At 38.0% G+C, this 20514-nt stretch overlaps 2 protein-coding genes across 2 annotated transcripts in view; both read right to left on the bottom strand.

Moving 5' to 3' along the window:
• Window positions 1–11202, bottom strand: part of LOC135466796 (Golgi resident protein GCP60-like) — a 28345-nt gene extending 17143 nt beyond the window's left edge. Inside the window, exons 1-3 of the mRNA XM_064744488.1 lie at window positions 11008–11202; window positions 7421–7562; window positions 804–944 (exon numbers count right to left, since the gene is read on the bottom strand). Coding sequence (XP_064600558.1) covers window positions 804–944; window positions 7421–7562; window positions 11008–11173 — 449 coding nt within the window. The 5' untranslated portion in view covers window positions 11174–11202. The remainder of the gene's footprint in view (window positions 1–803; window positions 945–7420; window positions 7563–11007) is intronic.
• A 327-nt stretch (window positions 11203–11529) lies between these two features.
• Window positions 11530–19441, bottom strand: LOC135468120 (ubiquitin thioesterase OTUB1-like). Its single transcript, XM_064746192.1, has 8 exons — window positions 19340–19441; window positions 18865–18917; window positions 17485–17583; window positions 16517–16635; window positions 16036–16120; window positions 15475–15578; window positions 14752–14842; window positions 11530–13352 (listed from the first exon to the last, which is right to left on the bottom strand). The coding sequence occupies exons 1-8, from the start codon at window positions 19383–19385 to the stop codon at window positions 13155–13157; spliced, it is 795 nt and encodes a 264-aa protein (XP_064602262.1). The 5' UTR covers window positions 19386–19441; the 3' UTR covers window positions 11530–13154.
• Between the last annotated feature and the right edge of the window lie 1073 nt (window positions 19442–20514).

The following is a 20514-nucleotide window of genomic DNA, read 5'->3' as shown; positions in this document are numbered from 1 at the left end:
TGCACACGTGATTTTACAGGGATATTATTAATTTACAACATTTTTAACCACATTATGGAACAATGCAACATTATACTCATATCATACAATGCATTTTTATTTTGTTGTTGTTTTTTTTTTGGTGCTGAATTGTTGAAACCAATATTCAAGAATTTTTCCACTATGCTGACAGTCAGAATTACCAGTGGAGGAAACTGACGAGCCAAAGATAAATCCTCAAGCCTTGCGCAAGTTGAAATTTCCCATATACCGATATCGACACCATATTGGTACAATAGTGGTTTTCAATAAACATTAGACTGGCTACATGTACATGTACAATTCTGTAAGACAGATTGGAAGCTAGAGGCCACGTGATCTTCTTAGTAACAAACATGTTGGTGGAGAAAACGGTCATCTCAATGTCATTGCGCAGGAAAATGCCTATTTCTGAATCGCTGTCAGCAATCTTGTATCCGTTGCATTTGTATAATTTTCAGCAATTTTCAGTATTTCTGCAGAGCTTTCGCAGCGTTATTTTGTGCAACCAGGCCTTACTGGTCGCCAGCAAAGTGGCAATTTTTTCCCCAATGCTTTAACATTGGGCGGCCATTTTGTTTTAGACAAAAATGGGTGGTCACTCCAACTTCTGACCTGTCTTACAGAATAGCATCCCTCCCATTCAACTTTCAGCCCTCATCCCCACTCTCAACTTATGAATTTAAACGTTTACAGATAATGATAATTATTATATCTAGGTTTAAATACACGAATAAAAAAAATGAAAGTACCATTTATAGATGCTTTATTATTTTCTGACTTACTCTTTACGAATCTTCTCCTCCTGCTCTGCCTTGTGAGCTTTGACGTAGGGGGCAAACAAGGGACATAACTCATCCAGCAGTTTAACAAATTCTGACATAGCAGTTTCCTTTGGCATATCTCCCAAAGCCTGCCATGCTTGCCTGAAATACAAGCGATACAAAAGGCTATTAATAACTAAAAGACGGGTTCTGGAGCCCAAAATGTATTCTTTTTCAACACCAGCACTTTAAATGTCATATGGTACAGAGCATGTTAAATGAAGAAGAGAAACTAAGGACGTCTGGATGACTATATTCGCTTTTTTCATAGTCATGGCTGGTCTAAGGCCCTATTAATAAGCGATGTGGAGGAGTAACTGGAAAGGCCGCGAAGATTTGTAATTGATTGGTTTCCAAAACTTTATGAAGCATCCTGTCGGGGTGAAAAGCAATAAACCATGACCAGGCCCGTAGATAGCAGTTTATCGCATGGGGCATCACCATGTCTACCAGGTCCGCCATGCCTCTGTAACCCAACAGTGTAGTGCCTCCTGCCTCTAAAAAATACTTTATGTGATATGCTGTCCTTTTCTGCAAAACAATACTGTAAATACTTTAATCCGCTCATTGTATCGTATTGAATAACACGATTGCGGGATGATTTCTTCCCTCCAAATATTGGGGAGTAACAATAAAATCGGAAACCTTCATTAGCCTCAACATTCCTACTGCGACAGGAGGTTTCCCAGATTCTTACATTTAGCCTACCACATATTTTAATGTGCAGCCAAGCATCAACAACCTTGCATCATCAAGTTACCTACTGCCCCCGGACACCCGGCTATTATGGCTAGGACACTCATCCTCCATTAGGTGTCTGGATAGTCAGAACAGAACGGCCGGGTAACAAAAGATATGAATGGTGGGTGATTAACCTTAGTACTTGGTACTTCCAACGGTAATGAGCTTCAGGCCAAACCTGATTATGTTCCTAGAGTTCTGGTAACGTTGCATGGACAAAGGTTATTGCTCAAAATATGCTCAGCAAATGCATGAACAAGAGGACAGGTGTATTCGAAAACTGGATGAGTACTTCAGGCCCACGTGACTAATTCAATACATAACACAGTGCATAACTGTGCGTGACTCTCACAAATAAACACAGTAATGCTGGTATTCTAAAATCCACAGCCACAACTGCTGTGTGTTAGATGGTATTTGGCTGAGCTGATGGAATTCTGTTCCTCCTCACCAGTGATGCAGGCATACAGTCAAGGTTACAACACCAACACCAATCTAACAGTTGCCATCATAAAACTTGTAATATCAAGTCCAAACTCTGGACGTTCATACGAGCCTGATATACTTAGGCAATTATCGCATGGAACTGAATTCATTGTGCATTATCGATGTACACCATTGTATGCATTAAACACTACATGTGCATGTACGCTGTACATAGTACATTTATAGTCATAAATAATATTAAATTTGCTAACTTTGTCCTTCCATATATGTTCTGAACTGAAGTTTCACAATTTTCAAGTAAAGAGAATATGACATACAGTTCAGATGAACTTCCAGAATTTTTAGCATGGGTTTTTCAAATTCCATCTTTTAACTTGGGACACTGGAGCCTCAGAGCCGGGTATCATGTCACTTGCAAATTTGTGCATGTTTTCTTTTCTCTTTTTTTGGGCAACACAAGTAATCACAAGATTAATATACGCATCTCCATGTAATCAAATGAGTTAGATAGCTGGATTACATACTATGCCATTATATGTATTTGTAGATGAAAAATTTTCTAAAAAGTCTTTTAACAGTAGATAAACCCACACTCCCCATCAAACATAGCTTTGATAAACAAATGAATGTGCACATTTTGTACATGTATCTACTGGTATAACAAATTAAAAGCAAGATCCACATTATGACATAAAAAATGTTCAGTTGTAATTCAGCGAAACAACATAACCAGTTCAGCAACTAAAAAAACTAAAAAAAACAGTACCTCCTCAATAGTCTGGTTCAACTGGATGGAAAATGGAAAAAAACAAATCCACTTTTATCAGGTGCCACAATCTTAATGAGGTATTTTTAGTTTTAACTGGCAAAGTAGGTTTGTACACGTCACAAAATTAAATATCAACCGACTGCATATGAAAAGAATGCTAATTTTCATTTCATGCCATACATGCATGTTACTCCATCGACATATAGAAAGATAAATTGCCTTGCACAATACTGACTGATTAAAGCCTGAAAATGTTATCATTTGGCCATGAAGTTGCACAATCTGGCTCCTCCCTTCAAATCAAAACCCTGTCATCCTCTTGTACCTTTTATACTGAATGTATCCTCCTGTGCCTGTTTTGATATACTGAATGTATCCCTCTGTGCCTGTTTTTATACTGAATGTATCCCCCTGTGCCTGTTTTTATACTGAATGTATCCCCCTGTGCCTGTTTTTATATACTGAATGTATCCCCTGTGCCTATTTTTACATACTGAATGTACCCTCCTGTGAATGTTTTTACTGAATGTATCCTCCTGTGCCTGATTTTACTGAATGTACCCTCCTGTGCCTATTATTATATACAGAATGTATCCCCCTCTGCCTGTTTTGATATACAGAATGTACCCTCCTGTGCCTGTTTTTACTGAATGCATCCTCCTGTGCCTGATTTTACTGAATGTATCCTCCTGTGCCTGTTTTTATACTGAATGTATCCTCCCGTGCCTGTTTTTATATACAGAATGTATCCCCCTGTGCCTGTTTTTATATACAGAATGTATCCTCCTGCCTGTTTTTATATACTGAATGTATCCCTGTGACTGTTTTTATATCTTGAAGGTATCCTCCTGTGCCTGTTTTTATATCTTGAATGTATCCTCCTGTGCCTGTTTTTATATACAGAATGTATCCTCCTGTGCCTGTTTTTATATACAGAATGTATCCTCCTGTGCCTGTTTTTATATACTGAATGTATCCCTGTGACTGTTTTTATATCTTGAAGGTATCCTCCTGTGCCTGCTTTTATATCTTGAATGTATCCTCCTGTGCCTGTTTTTATGTACTGAATGTATCCCCCCGTGCCTGTTTTTATATCTTGAATGTATCCTCCTGTGCCTGTTTTGATATACTGAATGTATCCTCCTGTGACTGTTTTACTGAATGTATCCTCCTGTGCCTGTTTTACTGAATGTATCCCCTGTGCCTGTTTGTATATACTGAATGTATCCCCCTGTGCTTGTTTTTATATACTGAATGTATCCTCCTATCAGTGTGCCTGTTTTAACTGCATGTATGTTCCCCTTCTGTGACCTGTTCATATCAGTGAGTTGTTGTGAGAAGCACATCATTCTCCTGTGATCTGTGTGTTAGCTGTGTCCAGTAATTAAATACCGGACTGAAGGTTGGATAAAGAGTGCATTAATATAGAGAGTCTGAACTTGACAGCGCTGAATGAACTGGCTGATGCCACACCCAGTAAGATTCAACTCACCAGCGCTGCATAAACTAGCTGATACCACACCCAGTAAGATTCAACTCACCAGCGCTGCATGAACTGGCTGATATCACACCTAGTAAGATTCAACTCACCAGCGCTGCATGAACTAGCTGATACCACACCCAGTAAGATTCAACTCACCAGCGCTGCATGAACTAGCTGATACCACACCCAGTAAGATTCAACTCACCAGCGCTGCATGAACTAGCTGATACCACACCCAGTAAGATTCAACTCACCAGCGCTGCATGAACTAGCTGATACCACACCCAGTAAGATTCAACTCACCAGCGCTGCATGAACTAGCTGATACCACACCCAGTAAGATTCAACTCACCAGCGCTGCATGAACTAGCTGATACCACACCCAGTAAGATTCAACTCACCAGCGCTGCATGAACTAGCTGATACCACACCCAGTAAGATTCAACTCACCAGCGCTGCATGAACTAGCTGATACCACACCAAGTAAGATTCAACTCACCAATGACATTACAGACATGCATATTTGCATTAGTGATCAGTATTTAACACTTTTTATCTCTGGAAAATTCACAACATAGTTAAGCATTTTTTAACTAAAGTTTCTCATGACAATTTACAAAAACTAAGAGCCATCCCCTAAAAAAAAAGCATGCATAGGTACAGTGGTGTAGGTCCCATTTTTCTAAATCAAATCATTACATTCTCTGATTCCTTTTTCTTACATGATACCATAAATAGCTATTCTAAATCTACAGCTTTTTAAAACATACATGTAACTTATAACATCTTGAAGACCAAAATGTACTAGGGATACGTAGAGGCAGATAAGAACTGAAATTCTACAACAGCCCATCCAGACAAGATAACATGTGTGCTAAAACATGCACTAGTTATATCTGTAAGGGAATTTGTTGAGGATTCTGGCGAACAAGAACAACGGTTTTGGAGAAGGAGTTCAACATTAATAAAATATCAGCGTAACTACAATCTCATCTATAAATATACAGCTGAGTGTGCAAAGATTATGGAAACACACACTCATGTAGCTAATTGACAGATGTGAATGAACCACAATAAGTGAGGAGTCCAAATCATGATTCAACCTGTCGACCAGTAAAATAATGTCCCAGAGATACAATGTATATCTCAGTTTCCTAAATACAATCATGTCACTCTGAGAGAGGAGATTTAAATGCGGTTCGGAAGAGAAACTTGCATGATGTACAAGTGTGTGGCTGTAATGATGATGATCATACACATGTATCAATCTCTCTGGTGAGAATTTCCCCCTCCACATGGGGTTACCACGGAAACCAGCTCTAATCAATAACAAACAGTGGTAGTAACATTAACTTAACCATGCACTAGCCTGAGTCTTCTAATGACCACTTTCGCCCACAAATCATAACACAGCTCCTAATCCTTTTGTTGGAAAACACATAATACAACCTCAGTTTTATTACACTGTTTACACGTAACATGTACAGCGTTAATGCATTCCTTGTATATGAAATACTTTGTATTTACAATGCATGTCATAAATAATATACACATGTACAGTACATATGCAGTAATGGTATAGCACCAGTGCCCTGAAGTATCCAAGACAAAAAATCTTACTTATTATATAAACAAGAAAACAAAGCTGGTATAACACTGTCAGAGGAGAGCTATTCATATGCAACCAAAAGTGAGTGACAGTTGTTGTGTAAATAAGCTCATGATTAAGATGTTAACATTGTTAAGCTCCACCACATTACTGATTCTACAACATGCCCTATACAGGAAGATAAATAGCTTCTTTAGAAAATATATTTGATCTCCTCATAATGACAGAATGCACTTACTGTCTTCTGTACTGATGCTGTGTATGAGCATAGTTTCACACTAGAAAAACCCATGTGGATAGAGTAGCCATAAATCACACACAGATGTTTACTGAGACTACACATATGTACATATTATCTACATCTATAGATGTTATTGTACTGGGACATCTGGTCGCTACTTAGTTCATACCATAATTAGAACAATACATCATGGAAAATTCTTTAACCAATTTTCTTTCCCTTTTTGCCATTCAGTTAATGTGTGGCGCACAGAATCATGGGAATATAGGTTACAATTGTGCAGATCTGAAAGTAAGTTCATGTATCTGTTTATGTGGGTCAGGGACCATGCCACCAAAGTGTAGCTCTAATATGCTAACACTCACTGCCACTGTATCAAGCATCCATGAAAACTATTCTTGGAAACTGATTTAAGATGGATTAAATTCCAAAACAATGAGTAAAGCTAAAAATATTAGACGCCAACATCCATCAATTAAGTATGTTGGCACTTTATTTCACTTGAATATCATATCTGTTCAAGTTAAAAATGTACACAAACAGCCATAATGTTAACACAAAGTGAACAATACACAGGAAATATGGGGTTAAACAAAACATACCTGGCAAAATAAACACGGCATGCAGAGAATATCGGTAGCCCACCCGATTGAGCAGTTTGTAAAAATGCATAATGTTCAAGTCATGTGATACATTCAAATATTGACCTCTAAACCAAAAAAAGTAGAATGACTGACACTGTCATAAACAGACATTGACTGCATATGCTATATGGTTGTGAATCATTGTGGTGGTAAAAGACACTGCGGGGGAGTTAGTTCACAACTTTACCACAGAGGTTTTTGATATGCAAATCCCAAACTGAATTTGGCAATCCATGTACTATGGGACAACTGCAACCCGGTGAATAGCTCAGCAAAATGTTGAGCTATAAGGTTAAGTACTTCCTTGGTCTTTGATCTCTATCGATGATTAGCTATCAGTGAAAGTGTGCGGTATCCTTTGTAACTGAATAAATTTTACCAAAGTAAGAAGAGGACTATGTTTATCTGTTAAATCTGTGGCCGACAGACATGATCCACTCTTGAGGTAAGGCAAATGTTACGTAATTAGAATGAACAACTTAGCTGATGACAAGTTAATGAACTTGTTTTTTTCCCATAGTTTCAGGCAATACACAGCCTGATACATACATGCAGTGCACAAGTTTTACATTTTATACCTGCTAAACAAAAGCTAACATCAAGCTAAAATCAAGCAAGACCCAGGGAGAAAAGAAATGTCTTACCTTCTATCACTGCCAACCACATTCAAAAAACCAACATCTTGAGTGGCATCAGTGTGGAATTTCCCATGGATGGCCTGTTTACTGTATGCTACCAACTTCAGTTTATCCTTGTAACTCAGATGAATAGCTTTGCCGTCTTTTTCTATGGAAAACAAAATATAGAAATGTAGAAGGCCATTTCAAGTGTTATACCACAACCAACTGATTTGCTTGGAAATGTTGTGAACTTTTACTGTCAGCAGATTACAAATTTAGTAAGGAGTTATTGAAAAATAAATGACAGTGAAACTATCTCATCAAATGTTTGTTTACTCTTCTGAAAACTTATTGATAGTTTGCTTGGATTTATATGCCACTTTCAGTATTATTTCAGTCATTTCACACATCCTGGCATATTCAAAGCCTCTCCTGCTTGACAGTTACACCACATTTGGTCTTACAATTGTGAGACCTTGCACTTCAAAGATCACTATTAAGTCACCATACCAACCCTGTAACACACTGTCAACCCCTGTAGTGTAGACTGATAACTGTGTGAGGTATTGGTGAGAAGCATCGCTGCTCAGATAAATGTACATGTTATACATGTTTCCTGGTAAGATACACCCTATCTGTTCACAGTAGTCCGAGCATAAAATAAGTAATAAGCTAAGGTGAGGCGTCTTCTACATGTAGTCTCACTGTATCATTTGTCAGTTCTGTCCAGCAAGTGTGTTCAGCAGCACATGTGCACTTCGCTACAAGCTGATGAGAGCCAGGAACAGGGGTAGAAATGTTTTTCAAACCACCTATCACAGAGACAGGTAGACTTTTTTGATATCCACCTGTCCCCATCAGTCTGTCTTTAGGCGATGACCTAGTTCTGTAGATTCGAACTCCAGCCGCCATGTCTGAATGCATATTCCTCACAGCCCATATAAGGGAGATAACAATTTTAGTGCTCAGAAGATTACGAGTACAGACAGACAAATTATTTGGTGCCCAGCAGTAGTGTAATGAAGTCAGTAAGGGAAGTACCGAGGTGTTAAAGGTAAACTTATGGAACGACAGGGCTGTGATAGTATACATAATCAGGTTTTGACTGATTCCCCATTCCGAATGACTGTTCTTTAATTCAGATTGACTGGCGTTGTTTGTTCCGTCATAGCTGTAGATACTTCATTAAAAGTGACAGGAAAAGCATTTTTACAGACCTAATTTTGGTGATGCTATGATAACCAAAGCACCTTTTTCCATTGAAGATACATTTGTTCTGAGAATTGAAAGTGTAAATATGATAGGTTCATTGATGACGGCCGTGTCCATTAAATATTATTTATTTTATTATTTATAAAAATCTACCTGTGATTCATACTTATTACCATGACGAATTATTTTAAACATAACTGTTTTTCTAAAGCCTCCATTGTTCATATAACATTTCACAGAATTATTTTTAAAGCACTTTGTAGCAGATAATAGCTATTCCTTTTTCAGCCATTTGGTAGCTCAGTACCTGTGTGCTGTGCATAACTGTTGTTGCACAGCTGATGTTAGGCCTACATGTACATTCAACTTGTTCCATGGGAAGTAAAATATCTTAAATTATCGTACAAGATTAAGTGATAAGAGCCAGAATAGTTTATAGGGCGAAAAACTATTTATTTTTTTACTTCTCACATTTTCCACTCAGTGTCCCTATGATTCATAGGTACTACTTTGACGATTTAACCTTTTTCCTAAAGGCTCCTTCTCACTTATAGCCTTTGTAAGTTTTTGACAGTGCTTTTAAGTAGACATTCATTTTTCAGCCATCTGATGGTTCAATGCTTAAGTACCCTGCACAACTGTTGTGATATGGATGATGTTATTTCTACAGGTACATTCAATCTGTTCAAAGGAAAGTTAAACATATAAGAGGAGCAGTCCTACGTTTAACCTTAATAGCGCTCCTTCAAATGAGAGGCCTTTGATACCCTAAAATCCTTAACCAAATTATCCACTTATATGTAACCGACATTCTGGCAATACAACAAAAAGAATATGTTTATTATATCTGATGACTTTTTTACGCCATACTCAAGAATATCTTACGTATACGACGTGGCCAGCACTATGGTGGGAAGTAACCAGGCAAAGCATGTGGAAAACCCAAGCTCACCTGCAGGTTGCTGGCAGACCTTCACACATATGAATGGATAAGAAGCTAGCATCAACTGGATTTACAAGAATCGCATTGGTGAGAGGCTTCAAGGTCATTCAGCCATTTGCTAGCCCTTTTTTTGGGCTCTTTGGCATAAGGGATTAAGTGGGACTTAATTTTCCAGGAGTCAGCACAGAAATTTAATATCATTTGAATCCGAAACTGCCTGAATTTCAACCCTTCGCTTTACCTGGCGGATGTTACATACAATGACATCATGTCTGGGCATATTCTTTTGGGGAGCCTCAGTGGCCTAGTGCAAAATCTGAGCACAATACACGCAGTAATTTTAAACATACCACCCCTAACATTTACCAGAACATCGCTTTTACTGTTACTGTACTCTGGCATGGATGCTCATGGTATGATATTAGCTGAAAGGTTCCTACAATTAGCCATGAATTTTAATCTTTAACTTAACAACTGACGATTTCAGCAAATTTTACCTATTTACCCTGGTAACAGTATTACAAAGTAAATGCCCTAAAATTGTCACAACCAAATTGATTTCTTTTCTTTTTTTTGGACTCCTTCTAAGTGTTCTATTTATCTCAGAAAGGTGTTTTCAGGTTTGTTTCAAATAAGAAGTCACAAACACTGCCTCCACCCAGGTTACATCTCTCATCAACTCATGCCAAAAAATGATTCTCGTTACTCTACAAATCAAAAATGTTGTATGAAATTTACTACGCAAAACTTGAAACAGCATTTAAATGTTTAATCGTTGTGACATTCTATGTTCACTGGTGCAGCAATTAATGCAAACTGATGTTCCATGCCAGACTCTCCATTTGGCTTCACTTCTACACCAAATTGATGGTGCTGAGTGACATTATTTTATTTCAAATTATCACTGCAAAAACCACAATGATATTGTGAAGAAATAATGGATGTGATAATTTAGGTGGCTGCACTGGTTACTGATACTGAGGGAGGCTCTTCTATAGGGTTAGGATGCGGCAAGATATGACTGTAAACAAGTCAGAATTATAACAAGCCTAAATTCTCAGAAGTTGTCACATCCAGTAAAAAAGCTGCTCTCGGGTGGGGGCTCTTGCAAATTAATGCCGATAAAAGCCTAATGTATTACGATAATATATGCCAAAGAAAATTTGGACTAGATTGTTGAACGTTCATGTAGCCGTCAGATATCAAAAACAAAAGTAAGGCACTGACGTTTACCGCGTTGAAACCACATTTTGTATGGAGTTAACTGAGAACTTAATTAACGTTTTATGGTTTAAGAGTTAGATAGAAAATAGTTACAATTTAAATTTGTCTTTTACAGGCGTCTAAAGTATCTGAGAGTTTTTTGACAAAGCCGCAACACCCAGTGATCGGCTGTCAAGTTTACATTGATGATGTTGTTGTTGCTGCTAAAAGTACCAGAAAGCATTCTGATCACCTCTATAAAATCTGACAGCCAACTTGAACAAGTCTGGAAGAGGGAAACCAAATTTTGCATCCCAGTCGTCAGCAGGACCATTTGTCGTTTCTTCTGTCCCGTTCTCCGTGGCTATGCCCAATGTCTCAACCCCTTCTCCAAGCGACTTCACTGTCGTGTCGGCCATTCTTTCGGTGTGCACTCGCCGATACTTCCACGTCGTATGAGGCACTAGTGGAGGGGGTTTCGGATGTCGAACGATGTAAATATCGTTCGTAACACCTGCGGTCGTACCCATTTTCACCTACTTTTTATTTTCATAAAAGGGTTACAGCATTTCATAGCTATTTACTTGGTGAAACAATACTTCAAGAGTATTTGACTTCATCATCACCTTCATCACATGGCGATACCTCTGACCCTCTATGAAAATAAAATGCCAGGGGGAGTAACTTTGGTGGCTGCTTTCACAGACTCGTGGGCCCTGCATCCAAATGTTACAGTACTATAATTTCTTCCAGCTTACTGGGAAGAATCTGAATGCTCTACTTTAGCTCTTTGTGCCAAAGTTGCCATGCAGTTTATTTTGTAAGGTCTTTAAAATATTTCTGACTGATGCAGATGAGATAATATTGCCCTTGTCACGTTCTGGTAGGCCTAGAATAAAACTGACTTGAAAGGTACACGAACACGTGCAAACTCATCACTGCCAGCTAAAAACATTAACAATTATCAGGTATGAAAGATTATCTTTGTTGCTCATGAAAATATGAGACAAAAATGAATTTATCCATATGAAGATATTCCATGTTGTGAAATTATTGAGCAGGTCATAAACATAGAAGACTGGCAATTCGAAAACACAGTTGTTCATCAAGCACCCTTATGGATACAGTGCAGTAGGCTACAGATCTAAGGTTACAGCAGCACATATTATGACCACTGGCTACAGGGTTGACAAACCTGTGCTCAACAATATCTACACATAAACTAACTTAACACTTTGATCTTGCTGTTTTCACAAAACAGCAAGACACAAAACATGACATGCATATCACATCTAAAGGTGAGTTTCTCTATTTTCTGAAAGTATCAGTAAATGCACAAAAATACACTTCCAGAGCAAACAGATTTCAATTCCTTCAAAATCATTTTTACATTTCACGTAGAACCCTGTTTGGTTCAAGAATAAACATTTTCGTCTAACACTGAGTAGACTACAGAGCCGAAACTAACCTACAAATAACAAAAGAAATAGCGGATACATACTGTATTTTTGCAATCTAATCACTTGCAATTCAAGTCAAATAAATCATACAAAAATGAGCAGATGAAAAAATGAGCACAAAACAACTTTATAAACAGAAATAACACAATTAGTATTGTAATATTGTCAATGAACACAGCTTTAATACTGATGATACACAATGAGTATCTGAATTCTTTATTATTTTTTTATTTGATTGTGAAAAAAGATATTCATGTTAATTTAGGACAATGGTTTGGTTTGTGAGTAGAGGAGAAAAGGATGCCATGACTAAAGTACACCACTGACCCTTGCCCCATACATAACAAATCTTGTGCTTTATTGCTGTAACGAAACCAGAACAACTGATTATGTAAGCATATTATGTTGCACTATGTTACACAAAATACAGCAAACTACAACTTTTAAATCTGTTAAATTGATGCAAGTCAAGTAGTGTTGCTGACAACAAAATAAGATGTGTGGATCCATAAGCCAATCTTGATTCCAACTGGCTTGTGACTACATTCACATGCTGCATGCATAACCAAACAAGATTCAAATCTCATCCCTAACAGTTCTGCTTTATAGCTTTCTTCTAGCATCACATGGCAGTTAACAGGTTACAACACTGCTGAATGCTGTCAGTGCATTCAATGAATCACATTTTCTCAATAGAAAATCTGGGCCAACCTGACCTGTAAACGCTCAATCACAAGCCATCTAATAAATCTGATTCAAATCCCCACTGAGGACAATTTGGTTACAATCAGTCTACTTTGGCAATCCTATACAAAATACATGTGGCATGTGGGTCTAGCTTAGTCCATATTATAATGTATTATTATGTTGGCAATGACAATGAAACAATATAAGTGATAAAAGTTGCATTTTAAATGCAAGTTTTTAGGTGATGTGTGTATCATTTGTATAAGATGTCATAATGGCCAGGTTTGTAAAGCAGTGATACAACAGGCTGTGAACCGTCGGGGAACTGATGACTGGTGACCTTGTCTCCCTCGCCACGGTCCATGTACTCGATACACACGCCCACACCCAGTGAGGACGTCAGGGCAATGATGTGGATGTGGTCACTCTCCTTCCCCATTGGCTCCACCTCCTGCCATATGAAACACAACACATGGCTACAAACTTGCGTAATATACTATTTCATGCAGTACTCTCTGTCACTTCAGTTATATAATGGGTGATTGTTCTTAATATGATCAGGGTTAAGGGAGACAGCCCTGCCACAGACGTACAAGTACGCGCTAACACATATTGTTTATAATGGACTAAAGCTGATTTCTCTAATGAACACTGCCAGTGAATGACAGTATTAACACTAAACTTCATGTAACTATAACGTGTTTAAACTGCCTGCAGTGAAGACAGCAATTCATAGGTAAATACTGGGGGCTCCTGTGGAGCTGTAGACAGCTGAGATTCCTTGGCCTGTATAACTGCAATTGCTAAGGCCGCATTTACACAGAGTGTTTTGTTGATTTATTTATTTATTTGATTGGTGTTATATGCCGTGCTCAAGAGTATTTCAATATTATACGACGGGGGCTGGCATTATGCTGGGAGGAAACTGGGCAGAGCCCGATGGAAAACCACGACCATCTGCAGGTTGCTAGCAGACCTTCCCACGTACAGCCGGAGAGGAAGCCAGCATGAGCTTGACTTGATTGTTTTGTTGAATTGACTAGTCAAATGAAAATAGGACCAAGGCTTCTGCATACCTCTTGCATAATTCCACAAATTGACATGGTAAGAACACAGCTTACAAAAGAGCTAGTCCTATTTTCATTTAACAAGTCAAATTTGTTCATGTTTTTATGATTATGTGCATTATGGCAAACATAACGTATCCACATCTACTTATGTGTTTGGTGTTTTCTCCATGATTAAGGATGTTTTAAGCATGTGGAGGTAGTCAGTTTTACAGACAGGAATAAATTCATGTGATCACTATTATCAAGATCTTCACAATAAGTTCAACCAAAACATCTCCTCCCCAAATACAAAAGTCTACCAGGAATAAACATCTGAAGAAACCATCAAACAAACAATCTAAAAAAGATATGGTCTTTGAAGGTGAGTTACAAATTAATGACAATTTCTAAGTCTAACATACATGTAATTATGCTTTAACTTATGTTGACTAAATCTGATTCAGAAGTTCTGGAGAAATCAGGTGCTGCAACATCAAATACTGGCCAAACAAGTAGACAAACCCCGAAATTGATCTGTTCTGAGGGAACTTTTCATTAAAGTTTGATCTAATTTTGGCCCACTGTGTACTGACAAGGTCACTGCTTGCTACACTGTTAAAATAGTGTCAAGCAAACAGACAAACAAAAACCTACACTGTCAATTCTCAGGGACTTCATGACAAATTTGAGGGGTGATTGTTACAATAGTTCTGAAAATATCATACAGACAAGGTCACAATGAAACACAAACACAATGTAGGGGGGGGGGGGGGGGAGACAGGCCAAGACAAAATAACTTACCTGATTACAGAACTCTTTCACACTTCTGCCGCCCTCCATGAAGTTTTGGAAGAAATCATGCTCTTTCTGTAGGTGACCTGATACCAGAAGCCTGAAACACACCAAGGTAAACAGAAAAGCATTAAACGTGCAGGTTTAAAATCACTAGTAATAATGTTAGTCAGATAAAATATTTCATTTCTTGTTGTATGCATTGTGAAAGAACACAGGACAGATCTCAATTGCTTTACCCTGGGGGTGGATAACCTCTCAACTACTACACATACAGAGGGCATCGCTGACATTTGATTTAACTCATTCTTGACTCACATTAAACTCAAGAATTTTTCACTTTATTATATCATGGTGCCCAGCAAACTACGGCTGGAAGAAACCAGAGTAAACTATCAGCTTTTTGCAAATAACACTGGCCAACTTTTCCATGTGTGACAAATATCGCATTAGTGGAGGGTAAGTGGTCTCAGTAAGCTATATGTAAGACACCCAGACAGAGAATTGCCATCAACTTTATGCCACCAAGACCTCAGAAGTACCCACAACTAACATCTTACCTATGTTCCTAAATGCATGTAGTCTAAATCTGACCAAAGACTTTGGATATCTGGAGAGGCATCAGGACAGATTATCCCATTCTAAAGACAGATGTCTAGCACAAAAAGATTTAGCTTGACCAAAACATTAAAATAAGGAACAAGGTGCAACAGTGAATCTTTGAACAATTACCTGAGGTACACAACCAGGTAATCTGATAAACCCTGGTTGTTGAAGGTCTCCACCAGTTCCTGTATGGTACAGCCATTTTCCACTTTTTCCACTATCTCCATGAACTGTAAGCAGTGACAATATATTATTTCAGTACCAGATCATTCCATGGATATTCTCATGCATCGAAAAGCAACCACAATCCATTTTGGCAAAAATTAAATTAAAGGCATTTGCTGGAAATATTTTTGGTAAACAGTTTATGAAAAGTCAAAATACATAACAAGAAAATTACAAAGTTGAATGAAAGTGACGTCTTCCTTTGTTGAGCACATTTCCATATTATAATACATACCCTCATGTTTATTGCTGTCACTTTCAAATTCTTAATATGTCAAAGATATCTTATAATGACATCAGTACTCGTTTGCTGAAACTAATTTAACACAGTCAACATGGACGTACAACATTTCAAAAGTACACACACCTCTATATATAGAGAGAAAGAGAGACAGAGAGAGGAACTAACAGAAATTCATACAAAACACAATACAAACCATAATAGAGAAGGCAACAACTTACTGTCTCATGAAAATCCTCTATGGTAAACTGTGGAAAGCCAAGTTCTACAAGAGTGTCTTTACTTTTGGTTATTACCTCTTTAAACCTGCAAAATTGAACAATAGAACAATACCCTAGTAATCTGTATATTGCTGTCAAAGATTATATTTAATACACATGTATTTGCATTTCATCAGGTTATATTTTCTTACTAGTTCATACAAACTGGCGCAAGATCAAAAGTTTGTATACTGACTAACAATAAAACACACACATTTTGAAGATTTCAAGACACATTTTCTAATTCAAAACTTTTAAAGCTGAGCCCTGTCGTGATTAACTATAAAATATTTGCATTTTGCTGTCCACAAAGAGAGTAGATATTTAAACCACGGAAACTGGACGGACACACTGGACTTTTCATTTGAAATGGTGGTCAGACTTAAACTAAGAGAAACTGGAGAAGCATGTGAACGTCAAACAGATAAAACCTTCCACAAACCTTTTTAAATCTGATCTATCTTTTAACAAAGACTCTAGATAAGCAAAGCCAAAAGCCCTGAAAAAACAGTTTCCATCCCCCCTTGTTTTGCGGAAAAACTGGTATCTGCTCTGTAGATCCTGCAGAAATATAACATCACATAATGAATGAACTGAGGTATCTGCTCTGAAGATCCTGCAGAAACATAACATCACATAATGAATGAACTGAGGTGTCTGCTCTGAAGATCCTGCAGAAACATAACATCACATAATGAATGAACTGAGGTATCTGCTCTGCAGATCCTGCAGAAATATAACATCACATAATGAATGAACTGAGGTGTCTGCTCTGAAGATCCTGCAGAAACATAACATCACATAATGAATGAACTGAGGTTGTTCTTACCAACAAACTGGTCCTGGCATGAATTCCTGGGTGAACATTTCCTTACACCTGACTCCAAGTTTAATACAACAATTCCTCTACCTGACTACAGTTCAAAAATAAATGATTTATACCCATAGGCAAAGTTTTATGACATAAATTTCTGAAGATGATTCAAACACATATTTTGACATTCAGCATTTAAGCACAAATTGTTTTCTAGGAAGTTTATAATCTCAGGGATAGGATGCAAAATGTCTGCTTATTAGAAATGATATCTGCTTATTCACACTATTCCTCAACAATGATGTGATCCTTTCACACTGAAGGTGGATACCAGTGTCATTCTAATAAGGCAATCAAAATACATCAAATGAAAAATTAGTGTTGCGCTTCAAGCTTAAATGATTATTAACATAAATGTACAATTACATTCATGATACAATTTCAACATATGTACTTGATACCTTCACAAAAGTACATCTCTCTGAGAAATTACAAACAACCTCTCTGTTGTAAATATTATGGTAATACCCTAACTTAAAGATGAAGATATTAATGCAGTAACAGTATTTACAGCATCCCTAAAAGGTGTTCCATACCTCAATTTTACTTTGGTATATTTTGTCTTCTTCCATGTACTCCTTTGTTAACTGGTCAAATGACAACCTTTCACTGACCAGTGGATGTTCATCTGCAATCTGAAACATTGACAGAAAACTTTAGTTCACAACAACTGATGTCTCTGTTCAACACTGAACTGTAGCCCTGATCTGCATCACACAGAGCTGAGCTTACAGGAACATGCAACTGTGTTTGCATTACTTCATGTGGTTATTTGACATTATGTTACAGTGTTTTCAAGGCCCATGCACTGACAACTGTGACTGAACAAAATCCAGTTTATGCGCTGGTGCCCCACGCAGAACTCTCGTGAACTCATGTCCCTCATTGGCCCCAGACACTCCACTTACTCAGCCATTAACACATTTCTGATGAAGGATATTACAAGGCTCTAATGTGTTGATTCTGCCATTAACACATCATGTCAACGAGAGTGTTGTACTCACTGTTAACCAGGGGGTGAAATGAATATATTTGTTTGCACATCTAGAATTTAATGAAAACTGTTTGACCTTCAGATGGCATACATTTGGCTCTTTGTATGCACTTTGTTCATATTCTCTAGCTAGTTTCCAAATACAGTGTAGTGCAATCAATGGAAGAGGAAAAGATGCAACCATGCCTTGTGCCTTTATATCCTACATGTATGCTATGAATAAGGCAAGCAAATGCCATGCATTCACTTTGGTGAAAGATAATTCAATGATTTTTCTTAGAAGATGAAGATCATGTTTTACTAGTCCAAATTTTCTGACCCGAACTTTTAGCATATACTGTGAGATACCTAAGAGTATGCTGAAGGCCTAGCCAGAGATTGTTTTATGGTATGATCATACTTTTCATGTTTACAGCATGTGTGATGCACGCAGTTTGTGTTCTTACCCAAAGGAATATACGTGTACTGATTTTGTGTGTGGGTGTGGTGTGTTTAGATGAGCTGCAAGCTATGAGGTAAGAGCCACAAGTGACACCTGTTTTGGACTGCAGCCATCGTTTAGAAAGGACTTGAAGACTTGGCGTGAAACAGCATATTGTTTACCATACGTTGGTGCTGTGGCTATAAAACTCTGCCAACCAAGTATAAAGAGAGGAAATGAAACAGCCACCCTGGGTAACATAAAAATATTGTTCAAACTGGACTTACCAGACACAAAGCCAACCATGGACAAGCAGAAAAGGACAGTAACAGCTTGAAAATTGTGTGAAACGGGTGCACAAGGTGGGTAATTTAGTATTAGCAACATTGTTTGGAAGCTATTAATCATTCTAAATGTAGTGACTTCTGACTAAAACTTCAGCAAGCCGTTAGACTTATCACAATATCTGCTATAAGTTCTAATCAGGAAATTTTCATTTACCTGCTTTTCTATTTGCCTCTGTTGAACCATAGTTGCTTCATCATAATTCTTATCTAAAAAGAAATATATGTTTTTGGCAGAAATCAATATGTAAATACAATAATGATGCATGTTTCACTTTTTAATAAAATTTTATTTATATAACACTCACTGACTGTACAGCTCACTATTTGCATAATGTTATTGACAGCGGCACCAATATCACTTCAGTACAAAGAGAAAGTCAAATCGTTACCAACAATTATTTTGCCTTACTATACTACCATACTACCACATAGTCTGATCAGTTTCAGAGGTGTATTTCATATTTGCAAGCATTCAGAGCCTTCGGGGGGGTCGTTACATGTGGCGAATCACTCGGTGCCCAGAGCACCGTCATCTTTCCAAGATCTACGAACTTTCGCGTAAAACATGACCGTCTTAAAATTATTTTGAAACGCTTAACCGTGCAATAGCCCGAAAGTTCCGAACTTACCAGGGTCGTATGAGAAAGCATTCGGATCGGGCTTTTCCGGTTCCATTTCAACACAATCAATGCCCACACTGTGACAAAACGTTACGAGCAGGCAGTTTACCGTTCATGTGCGCGCGCACCTGACACATAGGTTGTGACGTCACTTTGTTTACAAACAATTGCACGTGGAATGCTTGACTGTTTTGACTTTGGTGTACGTCGCCTTTAAGGTTTTATATTCGTCAACGACAAGAATATGCATCGAGTTTACTCTGGTGTATGATTATGAGGAAATTGATCGCTTCACTTACAAGTCTTAGCTTCAGAGAAAATATTTAATTGCCGTTACCAGCAGTGGCTTATATGTTCCCCAAATGACCTGTATTCTGTCCTTTTTTCCACTCTAAAAAGAATTTAGAAGTGAAACCTTTAATTTAAAAGTATTATATTATTTAGCAACATTTACACACTCTGCTAAAGTATGTATCCCGACCCCAGGATCAAGACGCTGTCTCAGGCTTAAGTCAGATTATATCTTGTAGGATCAAACACAAAGCCTTTCTTAAAAAAGACACACAAATATACTTTCCCGTTATACTGATGTGTACCACAACTTCAATGCATTCCTAAAACACACAAGAACCATACAAACATGACAAAGCTCGGTTAACATAACGGGTTCCAGAAGATGATAGTGAGTGCTTTGGGTTTAACGTCGTACTTAGCAATTTTTCAGCCATATGACGACGAAGGAGTCCTTAGAGTGTATGTAATGTGCCTCCTTGATGCAGGGCGGATTTCCACCGATCTTTTATCTAGTGCTGTTTCACTGCGACGACTTACCGAAGGCAAGTAATCCGCCCCGCCCGAGCCATTATACTGATAAGGGGAAACCACTCGTTGCACTATCCCCTTAACGCTGAACGCCCAGCGAGGAAGTTACATCTTCCTCTTTTTTAAGGTCTTAGGTGTGACCCGGCCAAGGATCTACCACACCCGACACGGACGCTCTACCAGCTGTGCTATCGGGGCCGGTCCCAGAAGATGTAGCATTACTAACAAACGTATGACGACCCTATTGACGAGAGCTTTACAGGAAGTCACTTTGGAATAAGTGCTGCTGTTACTAAAAAAATTCAAGTACTACCTGTATAGGGATCCTTAACAACTCCGAAGTCGGCATACCCCGGGATCAA

The sequence above is a fragment of the Liolophura sinensis genome, chromosome 6 (assembly GCF_032854445.1).
Source record: "Liolophura sinensis isolate JHLJ2023 chromosome 6, CUHK_Ljap_v2, whole genome shotgun sequence".
Lineage (NCBI taxonomy): Eukaryota > Metazoa > Mollusca > Polyplacophora > Chitonida > Chitonidae > Liolophura > Liolophura sinensis.
The sequence above is the reverse complement of the archived record's forward strand: the minus strand, read 5'-3'. Positions and strand labels throughout refer to the sequence as shown.